This window comes from Microcaecilia unicolor, chromosome 2 (assembly GCF_901765095.1).
Source record: "Microcaecilia unicolor chromosome 2, aMicUni1.1, whole genome shotgun sequence".
NCBI classification, from domain to species: domain Eukaryota; kingdom Metazoa; phylum Chordata; class Amphibia; order Gymnophiona; family Siphonopidae; genus Microcaecilia; species Microcaecilia unicolor.
Window position 1 is genome coordinate 504,430,131 of NC_044032.1, and position 23,548 is coordinate 504,453,678.

General features: G+C 47.9%; 1 protein-coding gene across 1 annotated transcript in view; it reads left to right on the plus strand.

Moving 5' to 3' along the window:
- The window catches only part of STX18 (syntaxin 18), a 157,030-nt gene that overhangs the window by 54,671 nt on the left and 78,811 nt on the right, over nucleotides 1–23,548 (plus strand). Inside the window, exon 3 of the mRNA XM_030191179.1 lies at nucleotides 12,273–12,388. Within this exon, the coding sequence (XP_030047039.1) occupies nucleotides 12,273–12,388 (116 nt within the window). The remainder of the gene's footprint in view (nucleotides 1–12,272; nucleotides 12,389–23,548) is intronic.

The window sequence follows — 23,548 nt, forward strand, 5'->3', positions numbered from 1 at the left end:
CAGTTCCCTTAAGGTCCAGGTAGCGGCTCTGGCTTGCTTCAGGGGCCGCCTGAAGGGTGCTTCCCTGGCTTCCCAGCCAGATGTGGTGCGCTTTCTCAAGGGAGTTAATCACCTGCGCCCTCCTCTGCACTCAGTGGTGCCTGCGTGGAATCTCAACCTGGTGCTAAGAGCATTGCAGAAGCCGCCGTTTGAACCCTTGTCGAGGGCATCTCTGAAAGACCTGACGTTGAAAGCAGTCTTTTTGGTGGCTATCACTTCAGCCAGAAGAGTTTCCGAGCTCCAGGCGCTCTCATGTCGAGAGCCTTTTCTGCAGTTCACTGAGGCAGGAGTGACTATTCGCACAGTGCCTTCCTTTCTGCCCAAGATTGTTTCTCGCTTCCATGTGAATCAGCAGCTCTGTCTCCCTTCCTTTCGTAGGGAGGACTACCCAGAGGAGTACTCTGCTCTTAAATATCTGGATGTGAGACGAGTCATCATCAGATACTTGGAAGTGACCAATGATTTCCGGAAATCGGATCATCTGTTTGTCCTGTTTGCAGGTCCTCGTAGGGGTCTGCAGGCTGCTAAGCCTACAGTGGCAAGATGGGTCAAGGAAGCCATTGCAGCGGCTTATGTGGCCGCAGGGAAGGTGCCGCCTATCCAGCTGAAGGCTCACTCCACAAGAGCTCAGGCGGCCTCGATGGCAGAGGCCGGTTCCGTCTCCTTGGAAGAGATATGCAAGGCGGCAACTTGGGCTTCGGCCCATACATTCTCCAAGCATTACCGCTTGACTGTGGCTGCTCGGGCGGAGGCCCGGTTTGGAGCTTCAGTGTTGCGGTCAGGGATTTCTATGTCCCGCCCTGGGTGAGTACTGCTTCGGTACATCCCACCAGTCTATGGATTGATCAGCTTGATGATATGGAAGGTAAAATTATGTATAATCATACCTGATAATTTTCTTTCCATTAATCATAGCTGATCAATCCATAGCCCCTCCCAGATATCTGTATTGTTTTATTCTGGTTGCATTTCAGGTTCAAGTTTACTCTTCAGTTACTTCAGAAAGACTTCCTGTTCAAGTTTTTTCACTTGGATTCTTCAAGAGTTAAGACGAGTTTGTGTTACAGTGAGCTGCTGCATTCCTCTCCCCTCCGTTTTACGGGGCTGGATTGAGACTTATAATTCTGCCGGCACTCCCTCCCGCTTCGTGCGGCTGTAGGGCAGTTTTGTACCCCTCCCGCTTCGGCGGTGTTCGGGTCAGTCAGCTCCTCCCGCGGTTGCGGTTGCAGGATAAGCCAGATCCCCCCGCATCGGCGGGGTGGTGTCCCTCCCCCGCTCCGCGGGGATGAGCTGGACGGATTCCCCTCCCCCACTTGTGTGGGGATGAGCTGGGTTAATTCCCCTCCCCCGTTTCGGCGGTGGTGAGCTGGGCAGAGTGTCCCTTCGTGGGTGTAATTCTCTAAGTGCTGAGTCCTGCGGATGGAGCTTTGATATCGACATACTGAGGAGTTTCCGGCAGCACATGACCACATATAGGGAGGCAAAAGTTTGCTCTCTATCTCCACCTGCTGGTAGATGGACACAACCCACCAGTCTATGGATTGATCAGCTATGATTAATGGAAAGAAAATTATCAGGTATGATTATACATAATTTTACCTTATACTTCCATCCCTAAAGAGTTCCTTTCTACCAGGGCATAAGTTATTTTTGTAATTATGTTAAATGAAAAAGCAATATATTTACATATTTCTCCCATCTCTGACCTCGTGTGCACCTTTTTTTAAATTAGTCACCTTATTCTCTAACTCTTACTCTTACCTGTCTATATGTTAACCATCTTTCTGACCTTATGTTCACCTTTTTAGTCACCTTATTTTCTAACTCCTCTTACTCTTAACCTTATGTTCCATCTTTGATTATACCCTACACTGTCAATTAAAATGTTCTATTACATATTGTGTTGACATTGTAAGTAGCATATTATGCCATACTTTGTATTGTTGTTTGAATATTATTACTGCTGTAATTGTCGTTGCTCATGTTTGATTTATTCTGTAACAGGTGTCTTCCACCATCAAGCAAGATTGAGTCCCACACGCATGGGTGATATCCAACAGCACAAAGATGAAACAGCTCTCCCATGCACAGAACTAGTGTAAAGTTCTGATTGTCAGAGGACAAGCAGGCTGCATTATTCTCACATGTGGGTCGACGTCCGCGTCGGCCCAGGAATCGGCATTTTGCCATAGCAAAGAACAAAAAACTTTGCTAGAGTCTTCTGGCACGCATGCAGTGCCCACTGTGCATGCACATACTGATTTCAGTTACTTTTTTTCCGTGACGAGGTGCAGCAGGCTCCTCCTGTGCTCCTTGTTCTGGCCCGGGAAAGAGCTTTCTGAAGAGCGATTTTTCGCGTGTTTTTTCTTCATTTTTTAAATTTTCTCTTTAAAAAAAAAAAAAAAAAAAGGGTTAGGAACCCTTTTATTAAATCCTCTGGCTTTTTTTGTCAATTTTAAAATTTATTTTCTTTTTCGACTCGACCGGGTTTTCTCCTTATTTTTGTGCTCCTTTTTATTGGCACAATCAAGTCTTTTGATTTCGCTGGAGCCGTTATTCCTTCCATGTCATCAAGGACACCCAGCGACTTCAAACGTTGTACTCGGTGCAACTGGACCATCTCAGGTACCGATACCAGTATACTGGTTTATCCAGTGCCTTGGGCCCAACCACAGCCCAGCTGCTTGTGCCCTGTGTCTTCATATGAAGAAGCGGACCCAAGTAGCTTGAGAAGTCCAACGCGAGAAACATTTTGGGGCTCGGTCCGGTCCTTCGACATTGGCATCGAAATCGGTGCTGAGGTCGGCAGCGTCGACATCGAGGGAAGCATCGACGTCAGGAGCAGAGGTAATGGCTGCTGAGAGACCAAGTCACGCTGGGAGTCGTGAGGTGTCGAGTGGGTCTCCACCTGTTTCGAGGCCTCCTGCTATGCATGCCCCCTGGGACTGACCATCGGCGGACCCGACCCTGAGGAGACGTGAGGATTCCATGTTGCCCTCGTCGGCACTGCGGAGCCTCGGTGACGGGCATCGAGCAAAGGCAAAGCAGCACTGTCACCAGTCTCCTTTGACACACTGTGCCGGGAGCTCCAGGGCGCCGAAGGATTCGGCACCGAAGAAGCGTCAGCGCCGAGAGGACCGCTCCCCCTCCATACAGAAGGTGCCGATGCGTCAGCCTCTTAGCAGCCCAGTACCTGCTCCTGAGCCTCAACAGATTCTGCCTCCGGTTGCTCCACTGGCCCCGCAGTCTTCTCCGAGGGCGACTGTCGACGAGTTCATCCGGGCCCTGCTTCCAGAACTTCTGGAAGAACTGCGCCAATCCGCTTTGGTGTCGTGGGCGCTTGCGCCTTCCGCGCCACCTGCTGCAGCAGCAGCGTCTGGCCCTTTGCCTGCGGTGTGGTCCCCATCCTCCGGCACCGGTGCTGCTACCACCCAGGTCGACTCCCCTTCAGCGTCAGTGGAGGAAGCTTCACTGCAGTCCATGTGGGCGTCGGCTTCTCGACATCGCCATCGAGGACGTCGATCCTTGGCGTCGAGGCAGGCTCAGTCTTGGAGTTCACTTATGGAAGTGCTTTCCAATACTGAAGAGGAGCGTTCGTGGGAGTCAGAGGAGGATCCCAGATACATTTCCTCCAATGAGTCTTTTGGGATTCCCTCTGAACCTTCCCCTCCACTTGAAAGGAGACTCTCCTCATTAGAGTCTCTTTTACATCTTTTGTCAGGGAAATGGCTATGGCCATTCCATTCCCTATGAAGGTGGAGGATGAGCCCAGGGCTGAGATGCTCGAGGTCCTGGATTATCCCTCTCCACCTAAGGAGGCAGTGACTGCTCCTTTGCATAAGGTACTCAAGGAAGTCCTTATGCGAAACTGGTTGTTCCCTTTGTCTTCTCCCATGATCCCGAAGAAGACTGATTCCCAATATCAGATCCACGGTGAACCTGGATTGATGTCTCCGTTATCACACAGTTCCATGGTGGTGAACTCCGCCCTCAAAAGAACCAAGAATACTAGGGACTATGTTCGGCACCCCCAGGCAGAGAAGCTATGACCTTGGACTCTTTTGGGAGGAAGACACATCAGGCCACTATGCTTGCTGCCCGTATCCAATCTTACCAGCTCTACACGAGCATTCACTTGCGGAACTCGTTGAGGCAGCTGTCTTCCTTGGTCGATGCCCTCCCTCTGGAGCAGGCCGGGCCATTTGCCAGGTGGTCAGGCAGCAGAAGGTGGGTTGTAAATCCCTGGCCAGAGGCGCTTATGATACTTTTAATGTGGCATCCAGAATTGCTGCTCGGGGTATAGTGATGCGCAGACTCTCATGGCTGTGTGTCTCTGATCTGGATCATTCGGTCCAGCAGAAGATGGCGGATGTACATTGGCGGGGGGCTAACCTTGTCGGAGAGAAGGTGGAAGATCTTGTGGACCAGATCAAGAAGCACAATGATGCTATGGCTTCTCTCTCCAGCCGGGTGCCTTCTGCTACAGCCTCCTCAACTAGGAGTTTGTTTTTTTTTTTTTTTTTGGGGGGGGGGGGCGCGGAGTGCTCCCTATTCCTATGCTAGGCATAGGTACACTCCGGTGTCCCGACAGCCTGGTCAGGCTCAGCCCCTGTGCGCTCGTTCTCGTCAACAGCGTGCATCTAAGGCCCCTGCTGCTCCCCAGCAAAAGCAGGGTACGGGCTTTTGACTGGCTCCAGCAAAGCATAGCCAAATGAAAAGTGTCCGTACTGGACGACTTGCCGGTTGGAGGGAGGTTTTTTCACCAAAGGTGGCCTCTCGTATCTTCCAACAGATGGGTTCTTCAAATAGTCCGGTTAGGATACACCTTCAATCTGGAATCCAAACCTCCAAATTGCCCACTGGGAGCTCATTCATACAGCTCCCAGCACAGGCAGGTACTTTCAGAGGAACTCTCCGCCCTTCTAAAGGCCTATGCGTTCGAACCCGTTCCACCAGGGGAAGAAGGGCTGGGATTTTATTCCAGGTACTTCCTTGTGCAAAAGAAAACAGGGGATGCGTCCCATCACAGAATTTGCATATCATGTATTCCAGTTCAGGGGAAACCCCAGAACTAATTAAAGACACATGAAAAAAAACTCTTAAAGATTAGAGCAAGTCCGCCTCCTTTTTTTACCCTGTTTTGGAGAATGAAGAATACCATAACTGGGTGGATAGATGTGGGGTAGTATTGGACTATCAACTTCTGAGCTGTTATGACTGTCAAATCCATTGGTTGAGGTGATGACATTGTGTAAATGACCGTAATATAGTATACAATTTTTTGGTATTTGACTCCTTTTAAGTTGAATTTGAATACCAAGTTTTTTTTAGCATATGCAATACTATTTTTATAGGCCGTGGCAAGTTGCTTATAAATAGAAGAAGACAGTCTTTCTTCTTCCTCCAAGTTTTTCCAGTAATGAAGATGTTTCCTATGCAGAATCAGTTGTGCATTGAGCCATCGTGGTTTCTTTTTTTCTCAGTCATAGGTCTCTCTTTGGATTCCAAGGGATTGTGTTTTACATAAAGATGTATTCCAGGTGATGGCCTGTTCCTCTAAAGAGTGTAAAATAATGAATCTAAAGGAAATTTTAACATCAGATTAGTAAGATCTCTGGTAGAATTGATTTGTTTACAAAATGTAGCCTGAGATATAATGTATGATAAGAAAATTGGACAGTGATTTGTCCACAGCAAAGAAATTGTACTAAGATCTTTCACATTTGTTAATGAAGATGATGGCATAATAATCGCATTGAGTGTGTGTCCAGCTGAATGTGTAGGCTGACTCACTATTTGTAGAAATGAGAGGTCCTGAAGTCTGCAGCGAAAGGTTCTTTAAGGTCATCAAGATGAATATTTAGATCACTGTGAACGAGTGAATGATGGATGTTTGAGTGTATTGTATGAAAATGGATTGTAAGTCCATGACTATGTTATTGGAAAATGGAGGAGGAAGATAAATAGTAAATCCAGAGAAGGGGATGAGCCTAATTGAAAGGAGAGTGCCTTTCTAATAGGATGAGAAATAGATGGCCCTGATCAAATGGGTAAATGATCTAAAATTATTACTGGTAAGCCACCACCCTTCTTATCTAATCTATTCCTAAATAATGATCTGTATCCAGGTGGAATTGCTTGAATCAAATATGAAAGTTCAGTGTTGATAACCCATGTTTCCACAAAACATAAAATCTCAAGATTATAATCGATGATCTTGTCTCTAATGATGTATGCTTATTTCTAAGAGATTTGGTATTTAATAAACCTTTATGTGGATCATGATGAGAATTATGGCTAATAAGTCTTGTCCCAGAGAATAATGGAACAAAAATTAAATTACTCACCTGGCAGCAGTGTTCAAGAAAATTGCAGTCTGATCTCTTACCCCAGATGGTATATGTGAGAGAGATTCATCCTGCATGTTGGAAATTAATAAAAGGTAAAATAAAAGGCTATTAAAGATCCATAGTAAGAAATATTTGCACCCCCATTTTGTGCCCTCATGTCATGCACAAAGGAGTTCATCCTGCTGCAGATGTAGTTTTAATTTAAAGAAGAGTCCTCTGATGTCATCTCTAGTTCCAGCAGAGTAATAGGCGGGGCTTCGAGCAGCTGCATAACATGCCTGCTACAGCAGTATGGCAACAAGACAGCTCAAAGTGGAGCCTGAAATACCCAAAAAGTACAGGTGACAGTGAAACAGCACTGTTATGATTGGGGTCTGAACCCCTCTCAAACTTACCTCTTTCCTGGGGGTCAGCTTCTTAGCTGGCTTCTGTTTCTTTTCTCTGTCCTTTCTGAGCTGGCTCTGTCTCTCTGTGCTGGCAGCTTCCAGCAGCATGGCTCTAATTGTTTCACTATACTGCACCTGTGTGTGTGTTGCCTGAGTTGCTCTACCTCTCTTTGGGTATACTGGCTTCAAGTGCTTCACAGTGTTGCATTGGTGTGGGTTGGGCCTCTCTGGGTCAGTGTGCTTTTGCCTAGGTCTAGGGAGTGTGACATCATCAGGGAGGGCCTTGATAAGGAACTGGTGTTGTTTCCTTCAGGGCCTTTGCAACAGTGGTGTTTGCTTTAGGTAGGGTGGTGCAGTGTGCACTTCTGACTTTGTGTCTAGTTTCCCTGCTTGCTTTTGCTAAGGGCCAGGTTAGTGTTAGTGCAGTGTGCACTGGTGTTTGTGTGTTTAGCTTTCCTGCTTTTCCCTCTTGGTTTTGGAAGCATTGCTATGTGTAGGGCTTTGGAAGCTCTGTTGCTGATAGAAGTACTTCAGGGTTTGGTGTTGTTAGGAACACTGCAGAGTTTGCTGTTAGAAATACTTCTGGTGTTTGTGCTATTAGGAGCATTGCAGTCTTTGCTGTTGGTGTTTGGTGATTTAGAATCACGTTTGGCTTATGTGTTAGCGTCCCTGCTTTTTCCTTGTGCCTCCCCTGTCTTCCCTTTTAGTGCTAGGAGCTCTTCTGGTTGCTTGCCAGAGTAGTGCTTAGGAAGCACCTTGTTAGTTGTATCTAGCTTGCTAGAGCAGTGCTTAGGTAGCTGGTTAGTTTTGTGTTTAGCTTATTAGTGTAAAGCTCTGCTTGTAGCTTGGTGCTTAGTAGCACCTGTGTTAGCTTTGTATTTAGTTCCCTGCTCTGTTAGTTTAGGGCTTAGGAAGTCCCTTTCTTGAGCAGGGCGTAGGAGCTCCTGTTTAGTATAGGGCTTAGGAAGTCCTTTTGTCAGTTTACTGTTAGGAACACTCCTGCTAGTTTAGGGCTTGGGAGCACGTAGATCAGTTTAGGGTTAGGAGCACTTCTGTTTCCAGTCCTGGTCCCTATGTCATCCGGTATCCAGTAAGTCCTGTCGGCTACTCGAACCCAGAAGCTCAACTCCTGGGGGGCTTAGTAGCTAAGCGCAGGTGAAGCTGTGCGGACCAGTCCAGTGTGTTCCAGTCCAGTGTGTGTTCCAGTCCTGTGTCCTCCAGTCCGGGGGATTCCAGTCCATGTGTTCCGGTTCGCTGGGCAGTGCCTGCAGTCCCTGCCGGTGTGCTTACCCAGTGTTGGTTGGTGGGTTTTGCCTGCTGCTGTCGCTCCTCGGCAACAGCCCAAGGGCTCACGTTTGCTCCAGAGCCCGGCCCCGCGGGCTCTGAACCTGAGAACCTGACAAGTACAAGCTATAGGCAACACTGCAAATGTAGTTTTAATTTAAAGAAAGATCCTCTGATGTTATCCCCTGTTCAGCAGAGTAGTAGGTGGGGCTTTGGGCAGCTGCATAAGTTGATGAGACAGTAAAACTTGCACATTCCTTAACCTCTCTCCGGAACTGATCGGTTGTGCACGCCTTTCAGCAAGCAGATGGAGACTGAAAACAAAGATTCTTGAGCGAACCAATAAGAGCCCAGCTCAGCCCTATTGAATCTCAGTATTCTCAGTCTCCAGTAGGTAAAAGGCAGTGAACCCTTCAGTCTCTCTTTCCTTTGCATTATTCCTTATATATTTTAATTTTTCTTTCTATAATTCTTTTCTTTGTGCTCCGCTGGGGAATAATTGATGGCTGAGACCCTGTGGGGGTTTTCTTTTGCTTCAGGAGTACACACTCGGGTGGCTGGGTCCGTCCTCCTTATACTTACCGTGAGCCTTTCTGTGGCTTGCTTTAGCACAATTTGTAAATTACTTTAAAGGCTGGTCTACACCCCGGGTAGGACCTCAGGGAACTGCCACTGTATGTTTTTAAAAGAACTCTCCCTTTACTATTTTATTTTAGAGCACAGCAGCGGTTAAAAAAAAAAAGCTAACTAGTGCAAAACTGCACTTTTTATTTATATATTTCTTTTGCTATCTTGCTCTCCCTGCTTTCTCTAGCTGGCTGGTTTCCCAGTTAGAGTGCGGTTAGTTTGGCGGCCATGTCTCAGAAGCTTCGTCGCCTGGGTGTTGCGGCAGATGGGGTCTGCAAAGTTTGTACCTCGTCGGAAAAAGAGAAAGGGCGCTTTGAGTCCATTATGCTATGTCTGTCTGTGACCAGTTCAAGTCACCAGAAGTACCTGGCAGATCCCAAAGATTCTTTCCTTGTTGTTTACTCCCTGGGATAAGTTGCAACTTTTCCCATGTCTGATAAGTAGAATTTTTCTTCAGGAATTTGTCCAAATCCATTTAAATCTAGCTGTGCTAGATGTTTTGACCATAGCCTCTGGCAGTAAATTCCACTAACTGATAATTCATTGTGTGACATGTTTAATGAAATATTCCCTAGTCTTAATACTATATGAAAGGGTAAATAATCGTTCTCTATATATTTCTTCACCTGACTCATGATATATGTTTATAGAATCATATCTCCCCTCAGCCACCTCTTCTCAAAGCTGTAAACATAGTAAACATAGTAAATGACGGCAGAAAAAAGACCTGCATCGTCCATCCAGTCTTCCCAACAAGATAACTCATATGTGCTACTTTTTGTGAATACCCTACTTTGATTTGTACCTGTCCTCTTCAGGGCACAGACCGTATAAGTCTGCCCAGCACTATCCCCGCCTCCCGCCACCGGCTCTGCCACCCAATCTCGGCTAAGCTCCTTAGGATCCATTCCTTCTGAACAGGATTCCTTTATATTTATCCCACGCGTGTTTGAATTCTATTACCGTTTTCATTTCCACCACCTCCCGCTGTACAGCCCTGACCTGTTCAACTTTCTAGGAGAATCGTTCCATCACTTTATCATTTTGGTGGTTCTTCTTCTTTTTCTCAGATGGGTTTACCAGAACTGTACACAGATCACAATTTTGGTTGATTATTTTGTTTTATTTCCCTTTGCTTTCTGAATAATTTGTAGCAATCTGTTTGCTTTTTTGACTATGTCCACATACTAAACTGAGGATTTCAATGTATTGTTCATAGTGACTCCAGAATCCTTTTTTTGAGTGTCTGTCCCTACTAGGGAATCAAGCAACATGTAGTAATAGTAAGGATTAATTTTTCCTGCATGTGTTATTTTTAAACTTGTCCACTTCAAATGTTATCCACCTTTGAGAATTCCAGTTCCACAGCATGGTAAAATCAGTTTTGTTATCCAAATGGAATGACGTAGTTGCCGGTAAACTTCATAAGCCATGTTATTCCAGGAAAGTTAATACCAACTTCAAAAGTAGTAATTTTATTCCTCTAGAGCATCAGGATGCTAATGATGCACAAACCATTGTTTGGAGTCCTTGTTGGGGAAGATTATCATTCTACCTCCGTTGGCTATCCCGTTTGGGAAATTAGACCATTGTAGACCACTTAGTCGATCTGAATGTATTTTGTTCTATGAATCTTGTATACTTCGTAAAACAAAAAAATGTTTACTGCATTATTGGGCCATAGATCACTTACCAGCCTTTTGGCATTGGAGGAATATGTTCCATAACCTTATGGTGATGGAATTTCAGGATACTATTAAGCATAAGAAATGATTTTGGGCAATTTGGGACTTTCTTTACCATCATGAGCACATCTCTCTATATAAAACGCACCTCCAACGTTCTATTGAAGCCAGAAGCCTGAAACCAGAAGATGTAGTTGTGTAGATCGCTTTTTCCCCATGAGTGTCTGCCCCGCCCTCACGTCGGAACGTAATGACGTCGAGGACGGAGCTATGACACCGAATCGCACCGCATCACACAACCGTTCATACGCCACATAGAGGGGGGCGGTACAGTACGCGGAGGCAGAGGGAATCCTCTACAGCAGCCGCAGGTACACTGTGTGAATTGGTACTGCTACAGCTGAAGACAAGTTAGAAGGTAGAATGGCGGTAGGAACGTGGCATGAGAGAAGCTCAACCGCGGACAGGCACTAGAGTGGGGAGACGCGCTGCAGCTGGGACAGATGACGGATCGTGGGGGTGAAGGATCCCGGTTCTTTGAATGAATGTTAAAAGGGGTGCTTGGTGTGCGAGTCCATGATGTTCAGATTATCGTTGATTTTGTTGGTTATTTCTGTCAGATCATTTCTGAAGGGGATGTATATTGTAACATCATCTGCGTAAACGAATGGGTTAAGGCCTCTGTTGGATAAGGACTGTGCCAGTGGAATCATTATGGTGAAGAGTATTGGTGATAATGGTGATCCTTGAGGTACTCCGCAGACTGGCGTATATAATGGCGTATATAAAAGAAAACAAAACCAATATATATACAAATACATCAATAAAACAGAAAGTTGTATGCTTACGTTAACAAATGTATAAAAGGCCTTCCAAAGGAGAGATACAGGGGATACCCCTACAGGCTTCTGTAGCCACTGCAGTAGTGGCCCAGTTCCAGACCTCTTATTACAATATCTATTCTTGCCATGGTGTGGCCTCTCAAGACCACGTGTGGAGATATCATATGCTAGTCATTCCCTTGTTAGGCAGACTGGATTGTTTGCCTGGGTCTTCCGTGATATCAGGAATTGATTGATTTGGGAGGTGGGGGTATTTCTAGGGGGCATTCGGCTACAAAGTAGTAAATTTAAAACAAATCTGAGAAAATATTTCTTCACTCAACATGTAATTAAACTCTGGAATTCATTGCCAGAGAATGTGGTAAATGCAGTTAGCTTAACGGGGTTTTAAAAAGTTTTGGACGGCTTCCTAAAGGAAAAGTCCATAGACCATTAGTAAAATAGACTTGGTAAAACTCCACTGCTTATTTCTGGAGGAGTGGCCTAGTGGTTAGGGTGGTGGACTTTGGTCCTGGGGAACTGAGGAACTGAGTTCGATTCCCAGCACAGGCAGCTCCTTGTGACTCTGGGCAAGTCACTTAACCCTCCATTGCCTGCCGCATTGAGCCTGCCATGAGTGGGAAAGCACGGGGTACAAATGTAACAAAAATAAAATAAATAAATAAAATGTTTTGTACTTTTTGGGATCTTGCCAGGTATTTGTGACCTGGATTGGCCACTGTTGGAAACAGGATGCTGGGCTTGATGGACCTTTGGTCAGTCCCAGTATGGCAATACTTTTGTACTGAGCACACCTTGGTTAGTACTGTGAGAATGGCATGCATGTTGAGCCTGTAAGTTATTGTGAACAAGTGCCATGTGTTACCATTCAACAAAGAATCCTTTACCAAGATATGCAGAGTACTTTTGACTATATTTAAATATGTATAATTTCTGTAGTTGTAATATTTGTATTTTATGATATGTGAAAATAAAACCTGATCAAATGTTAAACATATAATTTTATTTACACAGTAATAGAAGCTATTGGTTTTAATGTCTAATTTTTTGTTTTTCCAGTCATATTGTGTCTGAGTATTCACGAATGACAGACACAGAACGCGATCAGATTGATCAAGATGCACAGACCTTTATGAGGACGTGTGCTGATGCCATACAGCAACTGAGAACTGAAGGTGAGAGAATATTGTATCACCCCACTTAAGTTATTTGTGTATCTAATGTATCAGAGACTAGGTAAAGTAAAGGGGGTTTTCAAATTCAGTAATTGAGAATGCCACTTAAGGATTTCATCATCTAAGGCTTCTGTATCTGTAATTTCTTTTCCACTTATGTTTTAGTAATTTTCATACAGGGATACACGACATAATTATTTTCAAAGTAGAATTTCATACATACAAATCTAAATTTTACCTCCTAATACATCCTCAATAGTTAGTCCCCTGTATCCATATAAAACAACAGGTAGAACTAGGTTCTAAAAGATTCTTTAAAGTCGTATATGGATTTAAACACCACTCAGTGCCCAGGTCACAGTCATTCAAAGTCATGGTGCCTGGTTGTAGCTGTTGTACATAGTCTTTTCTCTGGCACTGGGTCCTAGTAAGATCCAGAGTTGTGGTCATTCAGCTAGTATGTATCATCCTAATTTCTTTTTTGTGTGTTTGTGTGTGTTCAATCATTTTTCTTTTTATCCTGTGCCAAAAATAGTTTAATAGGGTTAAAGATCCATAACACTTGATGTAGTTTTATTGTGGTATTACTAAGAAAGTATTTCCATATTAAGTACCTGTTCAATATGGAGTCCTTTTACTAAGGCGCACTAACAGATTTAGCATGTGCTAACTGGTAGCGCATACTAAGTCTGTTAGCAAACCTTAGTAAAAGGGCCCATCTATGTTTAACAGTGTTTCAGGAGTAAACATGGGCACTTCTTGTTTGGTGTATGCATCAATACTATTTTATCAATTAAATATTTTGGCTAGGCGCTGTTCTATAACACGGCGCCTAAATGTGATGGTATGTTGTTTGAAAGTGGGCAAACACATGGGCAGAGCGCACCTAAGTATATGCGTAAATTATATAACACACTATCATTCACGCATTTAGCACTTCAGCAAATAAACTTGTTGATTGTCTTTCAAGTATTTATGTAGTTTCACAGCAATTTTCCAGCAACTGAGGAGTAGACATGTTGCAAAAGCTTTACAGCTATAAACAGGAATATCTAATTGATTATTTTCTGTCAACAACCAAGATTGATCGGGCTTACAAGTGGGTGACATCTCCTGGCTTTCTTTCTTTCTTGATCCTCACCTTCACTCATTCTTGGGGTCTTCAGTGTTCATGCCAGTGGGCCCTCTGATTCTTATGACTCTGTTTCTTGCTTTCTCCGAGGACAAGCAGGCTGCTTGTTCTCACTGATGGGTGACGTCCTCGGCAGCCCCTCCAATCGGAATCTTCCTAGCAAAGACCTTTGCTAGCTCTCGCGCGCCCGCGCGCACCGCGCATGCGCGGCCGTCTTCCCGCCCGAAACCGGCTCGAGCCGGCCAGTCTTCTTTCGTCCGCACTCGGTACGGCTGTGTTTTTGTCGTGTCGAGCCCCGGAGAGTCGAGCTCGCGCGTCCGTTATCTAAATCGACGTGTTTTTTCTTCGGAAAAGTTTCTTTTCGTTCGGAAAGTGCTCCGGAAACCCCCTTGGGTTTCGTTTGCCCCTTCCCGTATTTCCAGTTTTTGCCCTGGTAAGTTTTCTTTCGTTGTCGGGGTAGGCCTCTTTTCGGCCTCGGTCGAGATTTTTCTCCCTTAAAGTTTTGGTGCTCCAAATTCGTCATTTCGGATTTTGACTTCGCCGGCGTGATTTTTCCGCCCATGACATCGAAGCCTTCCAGCGGCTTCAAGAAGTGCACCCAGTGCGCCCGGGTAATCTCGCTCACTGATAGGCACTCTTCATGTCTTCAGTGTCTGGGGGCCGAGCACCGTCCCCAGAACTGTAGTCTGTGTTCCCTCTTACAAAGGCGGACTCAAGTAGCGAGATTGGCCCAGTGGAACGTTTTGTTCTCGGGCTCTTCGTCGGCATCGGCACCGGGGTCATCGTGTGCATCGACGTCATCAGCGTCCAGACCTTCTTCCTTGGCTGCCAGTGCATCGAGTGCATCGAGGCATCGGCCCTCTGCATCGGCGCCGAGACATCGGATAGCTGCATCGACGTCGGTGGTACCGGGACCTCGTCTCCTGATGTCGTCGGACGGTGGTGCATCGAGTGGAGTGCAGGTGAGGGCTGTCCATTCCCCTGCTGGTGGCGGTGAGCCCTCGGGTGGGTCTCCTCCTACCCTGAGGGCTCCTGCGGTACAGCCCCCCCGAGACCGACCTCCTTCGGCCTCGGCCCCGAGGAAGCGACGGCTGGATTCTACGTCCTCCTCGTCGGTGCCGGGGAGCTCCGGTGACATGCTTCGGAAGAAGTCGAAGAAGCATCGACACCGGTCCCCTCCCCGCGTCGGCACCGAGAGCTCTGGGTCGCCGAGGGAGTCGGCACCCAGCAGGCATCGGCACCGAGAGGACCGCTCACCCTCTGTTCAGGAGGTGTCGATGCGCTCCACTCTGGACAGCCCGGAACAGCCTCCACGCCCGGAACAGGTTCTGACGTCGACGCCTGCATCGACCTCCATGCCTTTCTCTGCAGCCGCTCTGAACGAGAGCCTCCGGGCCGTTCTCCCAGAGATTCTGGGAGAGCTGTTGCGCCCTACCCCTCCGGTACCGGCGGTGCTTGCGCCTCCGGTACCGTCGAGCGTGGCGCCGGCTGGCCCATCGCCCGGGGTGAGGTCCCCGACGTCGGTACCGCGTGCGGTGCCGACTGCAGCCACCTCCCAGGAGGGCTCCCCGACTACGTCGGCGGAGGGAGCTTCGCCGATGCGGGCGAGGGAGTCTACCTCTCGACGCCCCCATCGTGGACGTGGCTCCACGGAGTCGAGCCGGGCACGGTTGCAGACGCAGGTCCGTGAACTTGTGTCTGACACCGAGGGTGAGGCCTCGTGGGAGGAAGAAGAAGACCCCAGATATTTCTCTGACGAGGAGTCTGAGGGTCTACCTTCTGATCCCACTCCCTCTCCTGAAAGACAGCTTTCTCCTCCCGAGAGTCTGTCTTTTGCTTCCTTTGTCCGGGAGATGTCTACGGCCATCCCCTTCCCGGTGGTTGTGGAGGACGAACCCAGGGCTGAAATGTTTGAGCTCCTGGATTATCCTTCTCCACCTAAGGAAGCGTCCACTGTTCCCCTGCACCATGTCCTCAAAAAGACATTGCTGGCGAACTGGACCAAGCCTTTAACTAATCCCCACATCCCCAAGAAGATCGAGTCCCAGTACCGGATCCATGGGGACCCAGAGCTGATGCGCACCCAGTTGCCTCACGACTCTGGAGTTGTGGATCTGGCCCTAAAGAAGGCTAAGAGTTCTAGGGAGCATGCTTCGGCGCCCCCGGGCAAAGACTCTAGAACCTTAGACTCCTTTGGGAGGAAGGCCTACCATTCCTCTATGCTCGTGGCCAAAATTCAGTCTTACCAGCTCTACACGAGCATCCACATGCGGAATAATGTGCGACAGTTGGCGGGCTTGGTTGATGCTCTTCCCCCTGAGCAAGCCAAGCCTTTTCAGGAAGTGGTCAGGCAGCTGAAGGCGTGCAGAAAATTCCTGGCCAGAGGAGTTTGACACTTTTGATGTTGCGTCCAGGGCCGCTGCTCAAGGTGTGGTGATGCGCAGGCTCTCATGGCTGCGTGCCGCCGACCTGGAGAATAGACTCCAGCAGCGGATTGCGGACTCGCCTTGCCGTGCGGACAACATTTTTGGAGAAAAAGTCGAGCAGGTGGTAGAGTCTCTCCACCAGCGGGACACCGCATTCGACAAGTTCTCCCGCCGGCAGCCTTCAGCTTCTACCTCTACAGGTAGACGATTTTTCGGGGGAAGGAAGACTGTTCCCTATACTTCTGGTAAGCGTAGGTACAATCCTCCTTCCCGACAGCCTGCGGCCCAGGCTAAGCCCCAGCGCGCTCGCTCTCGTCAGCAGCGTGCGCCTCAGCAAGGCCCCGCGGCTCCCCAGCAAAAGCAAGGGGCGAGCTTTTGACTGGCTCCAGCAGAGCATAGCCGACATCCAAGTGTCAGTGTCGGGCGACCTGCCAGTCGGAGGGAGGTTGGAAGCTTTTCACCAAAGGTGGCCTCTCATAACCTCCGATCAGTGGGTTCTGCAAATAGTCCGGCAAGGATACACCCTCAATTTGGCCTCCAAACCTCCAAATTGTCCACCGGGAGCTCAGTCTTACAGCTTCCAGCACAAGCAGGTACTTGCAGAGGAACTCTCCGCCCTTCTCAGCGCCAATGCGGTCGAGCCCGTGCCATCCGGGCAAGAAGGGCTGGGATTCTATTCCAGGTACTTCCTTGTGGAAAAGAAAACAGGGGGGATGCGTCCCATCCTAGACCTAAGGGCCCTGAACAAATATCTCGTAAAAGAAAAGTTCAGGATGCTTTCCCTGGGCACCCTTCTCCCCATGATTCAGCAAAACGATTGGCTATGCTCTCTGGACTTAAAGGATGCCTACACACACATCCCGATACTGCCAGCTCACAGACAGTATCTGCGATTTCAGTTGGGCACACGCCACTTCCAGTACTGTGTGCTACCCTTTGGGCTCGCCTCTGCGCCCAGGGTGTTCACAAAGTGCCTAGCTGTAGTAGCAGCGGCACTTCGCAGGCTGGGGGTGCATGTGTTCCCATATCTCGACGATTGGCTGGTGAAGAACACATCCGAGGCAGGAGCCCTGCAGTCCATGCAGATGACTATTCGCCTCCTGGAGCTACTGGGGTTTGTGATAAATTACCCAAAGTCCCATCTTCTCCCAGTACAGAAACTCGAATTCATAGGAGCTCTGCTGGATTCTCGGATGGCCCGCGCCTATCTCCCAGAGACGAGAGCCAACAACTTGTTGTCCCTCGTCTCGCGGGTGCGAGCGTCCCAGCAGATCACAGCTCGGCAGATGTTGAGATTGCTGGGCCACATGGCCTCCACAGTCCATGTGACTCCCATGGCCCGTCTTCACATGAGATCTGCTCAATGGACCCTAGCCTCCCAGTGGTTTCAGGCTGCTGGGGGTCTAGAAGACGTGATCCACCTGTCCACGAGTTTTCTCGAATCCCTGTATTGGTGGACAATCTGGTCCAATTTGACTCTGGGACGTCCTTTCCAAATTCCTCAGCCACAAAAAGTGCTGACAACGGATGCGTCTCTCCTGGGATGGGGAGCTCATGTCGATGGGCTTCACACCCAAGGAAGCTGGTCCCTCCAGGAACGCGGTCTACAGATCAATCTCCTGGAGTTGCGAGCGATCTGGAACGCTCTGAAGGCTTTCAGAGATCGGCTGTCCCATCAAATTATCCAAATTCAGACAGACAACCAGGTTGCCATGTACTATGTCAACAAGCAGGGGGGCACCGGATCTCGCCCCCTGTGTCAGGAAGCCGCCAGCATGTGGCTCTGGGCTCGCCGTCTCGGCATGGTGCTCCAAGTCACATATCTGGCAGGCGTAAACAACAGTCTGGCCGACAGATTGAGCAGGATTATGCAACCTCACGAGTGGTCGCTCAACTCCAGTGTGGTGCGCCAGATCTTCCAAGCGTGGGGCACCCCCTTGGTGGATGTCTTCGCATCTCGAGTGAACCACAAAGTCCCTCAGTTCTGTTCCAGGCTTCAGGCCCCCGGCAGACTGGCATCGGATGCCTTCCTCCTGGATTGGGGGGAAGGCCTGCTGTATGCTTATCCTCCCATTCCTCTGGTGGGGAAGACTTTGTTGAAACTCAAACAAGACCGAGACACCATGATTCTGATTGCTCCTTTTTGGCCGCGTCAGATCTGGTTCCCTCTTCTTCTGGAGTTATCCTCCGAAGAACCGTGGAGATTGGAGTGTTTTCCGACCCTCATCACGCAGAACGAAGGGGCTCTTCTGCATCCCAGCCTCCGGTCCCTGGCTCTCACGGCCTGGATGTTGAGAGCGTAGACTTTGCCTCTTTGGGTCTGTCAGAGGGTGTCTCCCGCATCTTGCTTGCTTCCAGGAAAGATTCCACCAAGAGGAGTTACTTCTTTCTGTGGAGGAGGTTTGCCGTCTGGTGTGACAGCAAGGCCCTAGCTCCTCGCTCTTGTCCTACACAGACCCTGCTTGAATACCTTCTGCACTTGTCTGAGTCTGGTCTCAAGACCAACTCTGTAAGAGTTCACCTTAGCGCAATCAGTGCATACCATTACCATGTGGAAGGTAAGCCGATCTCGGGACAGCCTTTAGTTGTTCGCTTCATGAGAGGTTTGCTTTTGTCAAAGCCCCCTGTCAAGCCTCCTACAGTGTCATGGGATCTCAATGTCGTTCTCACCCAGCTGATGAAACCTCCTTTTGAGCCACTGAATTCCTGCCATCTGAGGTACTTGACCTGGAAGGTCATTTTCTTGGTGGCAGTTACTTCAGCTCGTAGAGTCAGTGAGCTTCAGGCCCTGGTAGCCCAGGCCCCTTACACCAAATTTCATCATAACAGAGTAGTCCTCCGCACTCACCCTAAGTTCTTGCCAAAGGTCGTGTCGGAGTTCCATCTGAACCAGTTAATTGTCTTGCCAACATTTTTTCCCCGTCCTCATTCCTGCCCTGCTGAACGTCAGCTGCACACATTGGACTGCAAGAGAGCATTGGCCTTCTACCTGGAGCGGACACAGCCCCACAGACAGTCCGCCCAATTGTTTGTTTCTTTTGATCCCAATAGGAGGGGAGTGGCTGTAGGGAAACGCACCATATCCAATTGGCTAGCAGATTGCATTTCCTTCACTTACGCCCAGGCGGGGCTGGCTCTTGAGGGTCATGTCACGGCTCATAATGTTAGAGCCATGGCTGCGTCGGTAGCCCACTTGAAGTCAGCCTCCATTGAAGAAATTTGCAAAGCTGCGACGTGGTCATCTGTCCACACATTCACATCTCATTACTGCCTGCAGCAGGATACCCGACGCGACAGTCGGTTCGGGCAGTCAGTTCTTCAGAACCTGTTTGGGCTTTAGGATCCAACTCCACCCCCCGAGGGCCCTGTTTGTTCTGTTCCAGGCTGCACTCTCAGTTAGTTGGTAAATTTTTTAGGTCAATCTCAGTTATGTCCTCGCCGTTGCGAGGCCCAATTGACCATGGTTGTTGTTTTGAGTGAGCCTGGGGGCTAGGGATACCCCATCAGTGAGAACAAGCAGCCTGCTTGTCCTCGGAGAAAGCGAATGCTACATACCTGTAGAAGGTATTCTCCGAGGACAGCAGGCTGATTGTTCTCACAAACCCGCCCGCCTCCCCTTTGGAGTTGTGTCTTCCCTTGAACTGTATTGCTACATACTGGACTGGCCGGCTCGAGCCGGTTTCGGGCGGGAAGACGGCCGCGCATGCGCGGTGCGCACGGGCGCGCGAGAGCGCGAGAGCTAGCAAAGGTCTTTGCTAGGAAGATTCCGATTGGAGGGGCTGCCGAGGACGTCACCCATCAGTGAGAACAATCAGCCTGCTGTCCTCGGAGAATACCTTCTACAGGTATGTAGCATTCGCTTTAACCTCCTCCTTCCATGTCCAGTACTCTTACTCACTAGCATGATTATTGCCTCTGTCTTCTCCAACTGCTCACTCTCAAATTCTCCACTTAGTTCTTTCCCCTCTAACCATCATCTGAACATAAGAATAGCCATACTGGGTCCATCTAGTCTAGTATCCTGCTTTTAGCAGTGGCCAATTCAGATCATAAGTACCTGGCAGAAACCCAGTTAGTAGCACCATTTTCTTACTTAATCACCCTCCCCCTTAGTCTCGTCCCATCACACCAACACATTTAGGCTATCTATACATTTAGGAATCTTCAGGCTATTGAACCTTGCACATTCTCCACCACTGTTTCGTCTCTCCTCTAATCCACTATGTTATCCATGTCTGTCAGTGAAGCTGTCTTTTCCTATAATAATACTATTCTCCTTTGCTCTAAACACTTTTGTTCCTCCCATTTTTATTATGTAATGCATACCACACCCCAGCGGTTGACCTCCAGAATCCACTACCTGTGTTCCCGTGCACACTGTACTGAACGTTTTTGGCTAAAATCCTGTGCCCATGCTGATGATGCATTTCAAATTCTTGCTGACCACCTTCCAGTCAAACATCCATTTGACAAACTCTTGCCTCCAACCTTGGCCATCTCTTTGGCACATTGAACTCCTCAGTGTCTCCACTTTCTACCTCCTCCCTCCACTTTCTACCCAGACTATGGCAAGGTTCACAGGGTTAATCATGAGTTCTTTACCTGGTCACTGCTATCTCCCCTTCCCCCAGTTTGTTCTCACAATCTTTCTTCAACTCCTTCCGTCCTTTCTTCCTTTTCTAAAATCACTGAAGAGGAAGCACATCTCTCCTCCTCCAAATTCACCACCTGTTCTCTGATCCATTCCCATCCATCTACTCTGCTCTATCTGTCCTATGGTCATTCCTTCTATTTATCATATCTTCAATCTATTACATTCTGCTACAAGTGCAACTGTTCTTGATGCATTCAAACATGCTGTGGTTGCTTCACTCCTTAAAAATTCTTCACTTTACCTTACCTGCCCTTCCAACTGTCATTCCATCCCATTTCCTCTTTTTCACATCCAAGCTACTTGAATGTACTGTTAACAGCTGCTGTCTTGACTTTATTTCATCCCAAGGTATCCTTAATCCACTACAATCAAACTTTAGCCTTTTACATTCTACAGAAACAGCTCTTGCCAAAGGTCAAGAAGGATGAGGATTGAGTAAAGGCCCATGGATCTGAATGGGAACAGGTCACTGGAGACTCTGTGCTGCTTTTGACACTGTTGGTCACCATCTGCTCCTTGATACACTGCCTTTATTTGCATTCTGGGGCTTTGTTCTGTCTTGGTTTTCTTTCCCATTGCAATTTAATATTTGCTTTGGTGGATTCTTCTCCTCAACTGTTATCCCAATATCAGTGTCTTGGGACCTCTTCTCTCACGATACTTGGCACATTGTGCTTTGATCTCCTCTCATGGTTTTCAGTAACATCTTTATTCTGATGAATTCCAAATGTATGAGGGTTAAATGAAAAGTAATGCCTCCACCTCCATAACTTTTGTTTAAATGATGGTATTGTAATGAATAAAAAATGAAAGTGCTTGAAATTTGCTCTTTTATTACATGTATTTATTTTTCTACGTAATCACCACAATTCGCCACCCATTTCTGCCAGTGGACTCGTTTTGAAAACCATCATGAAAGAATTGAATATCTTGTCTCTTAACCAGTTGCTTAAAACCTTTTCCATTTCTTTATTCAAGTTGAACAGATGTCCCTGAAGGTATTCCTTCAGTTCTGGAAAAAGATGGAAATTGCATGGTGCTTAGTCTGGGCTGTGTGGTGGATGGAGTAAAACTGTTAGACTCATCTTTGCAATTGCCTCTGTAATGTTTCATGCTGTGTGAGGCCTAGCATTTTTATATTGCAACAGAATTTCCTTCTTATGCTTCCAAACTCTTTTCAATCGTTCTTTCAAAGTTTTCAGGGTTTTCAATGAAACGCTTTGAGTGATCCTCTGATTTTCCTTTGTGGGCTTGTCATCCTCTCTCATGTGAGACTCGTCTGTTTCCGTCACGGGCCATTCGCTTAATTTTTGATCACACAAATCGGCCTTTCCTGGTCCACAATCTTTACATTTTTTGGTCCAGCAACGATGAGCACTCACATCAACATAGTCATCACCATAAATAACCTTCATACGACACACACACACACACACTTCTCACCAACCGAGGTTCAGAAAGAGATTTCAAAGAAAAAATGAACATGTGTAGTACGTCGGTGCCGTCCTCTGATAATTATGAAGGCATTACTTTGCATTTAACCCTTGTACCTCTTCACATCAGAAATTTCACCAGGAATCCCAGACTAAGTGTCAGCCTGCTTGTCTGACAGTGTGCCTGGATGGCTGTCCTACCACTATTTGGAATTGACCAAGACTGAACTTATTGTTCTCGGAGGACAAGCAAGCTGAATAATTCTTACAAATGGGTCAGTGATCCGCGTTGGCCCAGGAACCGGCATAAGAAATGGCAAAACCACTTGCTAGAGCCTTCTGGTGTGCGTGCCGTGTCCCACCGCACATGCGCAGAGTACCTTCCAGCCCGTGAAGGTACCACACTCCTCGGTTGTTTTTTCTCCGCATGAGGAGCAGCGGACTTTTTGCCATCGCTCCTTTATTGCGCCCGGGAAAGAGCCTTTTTGTGCCTGTTTTCACAAATTTTTCATGTTTTTCTTCTACTATTGTTAAAAAAAACAAAATAAAACAAAAAAAAAACCCTTTATAGTTTGTTTTTTGGTCCCGCATATAAGTTTTCTTTATTTTTCGTTGCGGGCCACACTTAGGCCTTCTCGGTTGGACTTTCCATTTTTGTGCTTTTAATTTTGCCGAAGCTGTTTTCACTTCCATGTTATCAAAGATTCCCAGTGGCTTCAAATGTTGTACTCGGTGCAACCAGACCATCTCTGGTACTGATACACATTCTTGGTGCATTCAGTATCTTGGGCTCGATCATAGCCCAACAAATTGTGTCTTTTGTCTTTGTATAAAGAAAAGGACGCAAATTTCCTGAGAAGCTCAGAGAGAGAGACTTTTTGGAGCTCGGTCTGGTCCTTCAACGCTGGCATTGGCATCGAGGTCAGAGGCGTCGATGTCAAGGGAGGCATTGACATTGGGAGTCGAGGAAGGGATGGCTGCTGCGAGGCCCAGAGACACTGGGAGCATGGAGGCATCGAGTGGGTCTCCACCTGTCTCGGCTTCCTGCTGTGCAGGCCCCCCCGGGACCGGCCTTTGTCGGACCCGACCCCAAGGCGACAGGAGGATTCGACATCATCCTCGTCGGCACCGAGGAGCTTGGGTGAGGTGCATCAGGTGAAGGTCAAGAAGCACCAACACCAAACTTCTTTGACGCATGAAGCTGGGAGCTCTGGGGCACCGAGGGATCTGGTCCCCGAGAAGCATCAACGCCAGGAGGATCGTTTACCCTCCATTCAAGAAGTGCTGATACATGCGTCTCTCAGAAGCTGAGATCTTGCTCCCAAGCCCCAGGCACTTCTGCAACCTGATCTCAAACCGGCCCCTCAGCCTTTACCGATGGCGGTTGTCGACGAGTGTGTCCAGGCTTTGCTCTCAGAGCTTTTGGAGGGCTTACTGCATCACTCTGCATCGGGGGTGCTTGCACTTGCTATGCCTTCTGCTGCAACTCCGCCTGGCCTGCGGTGAGGTCTCTGG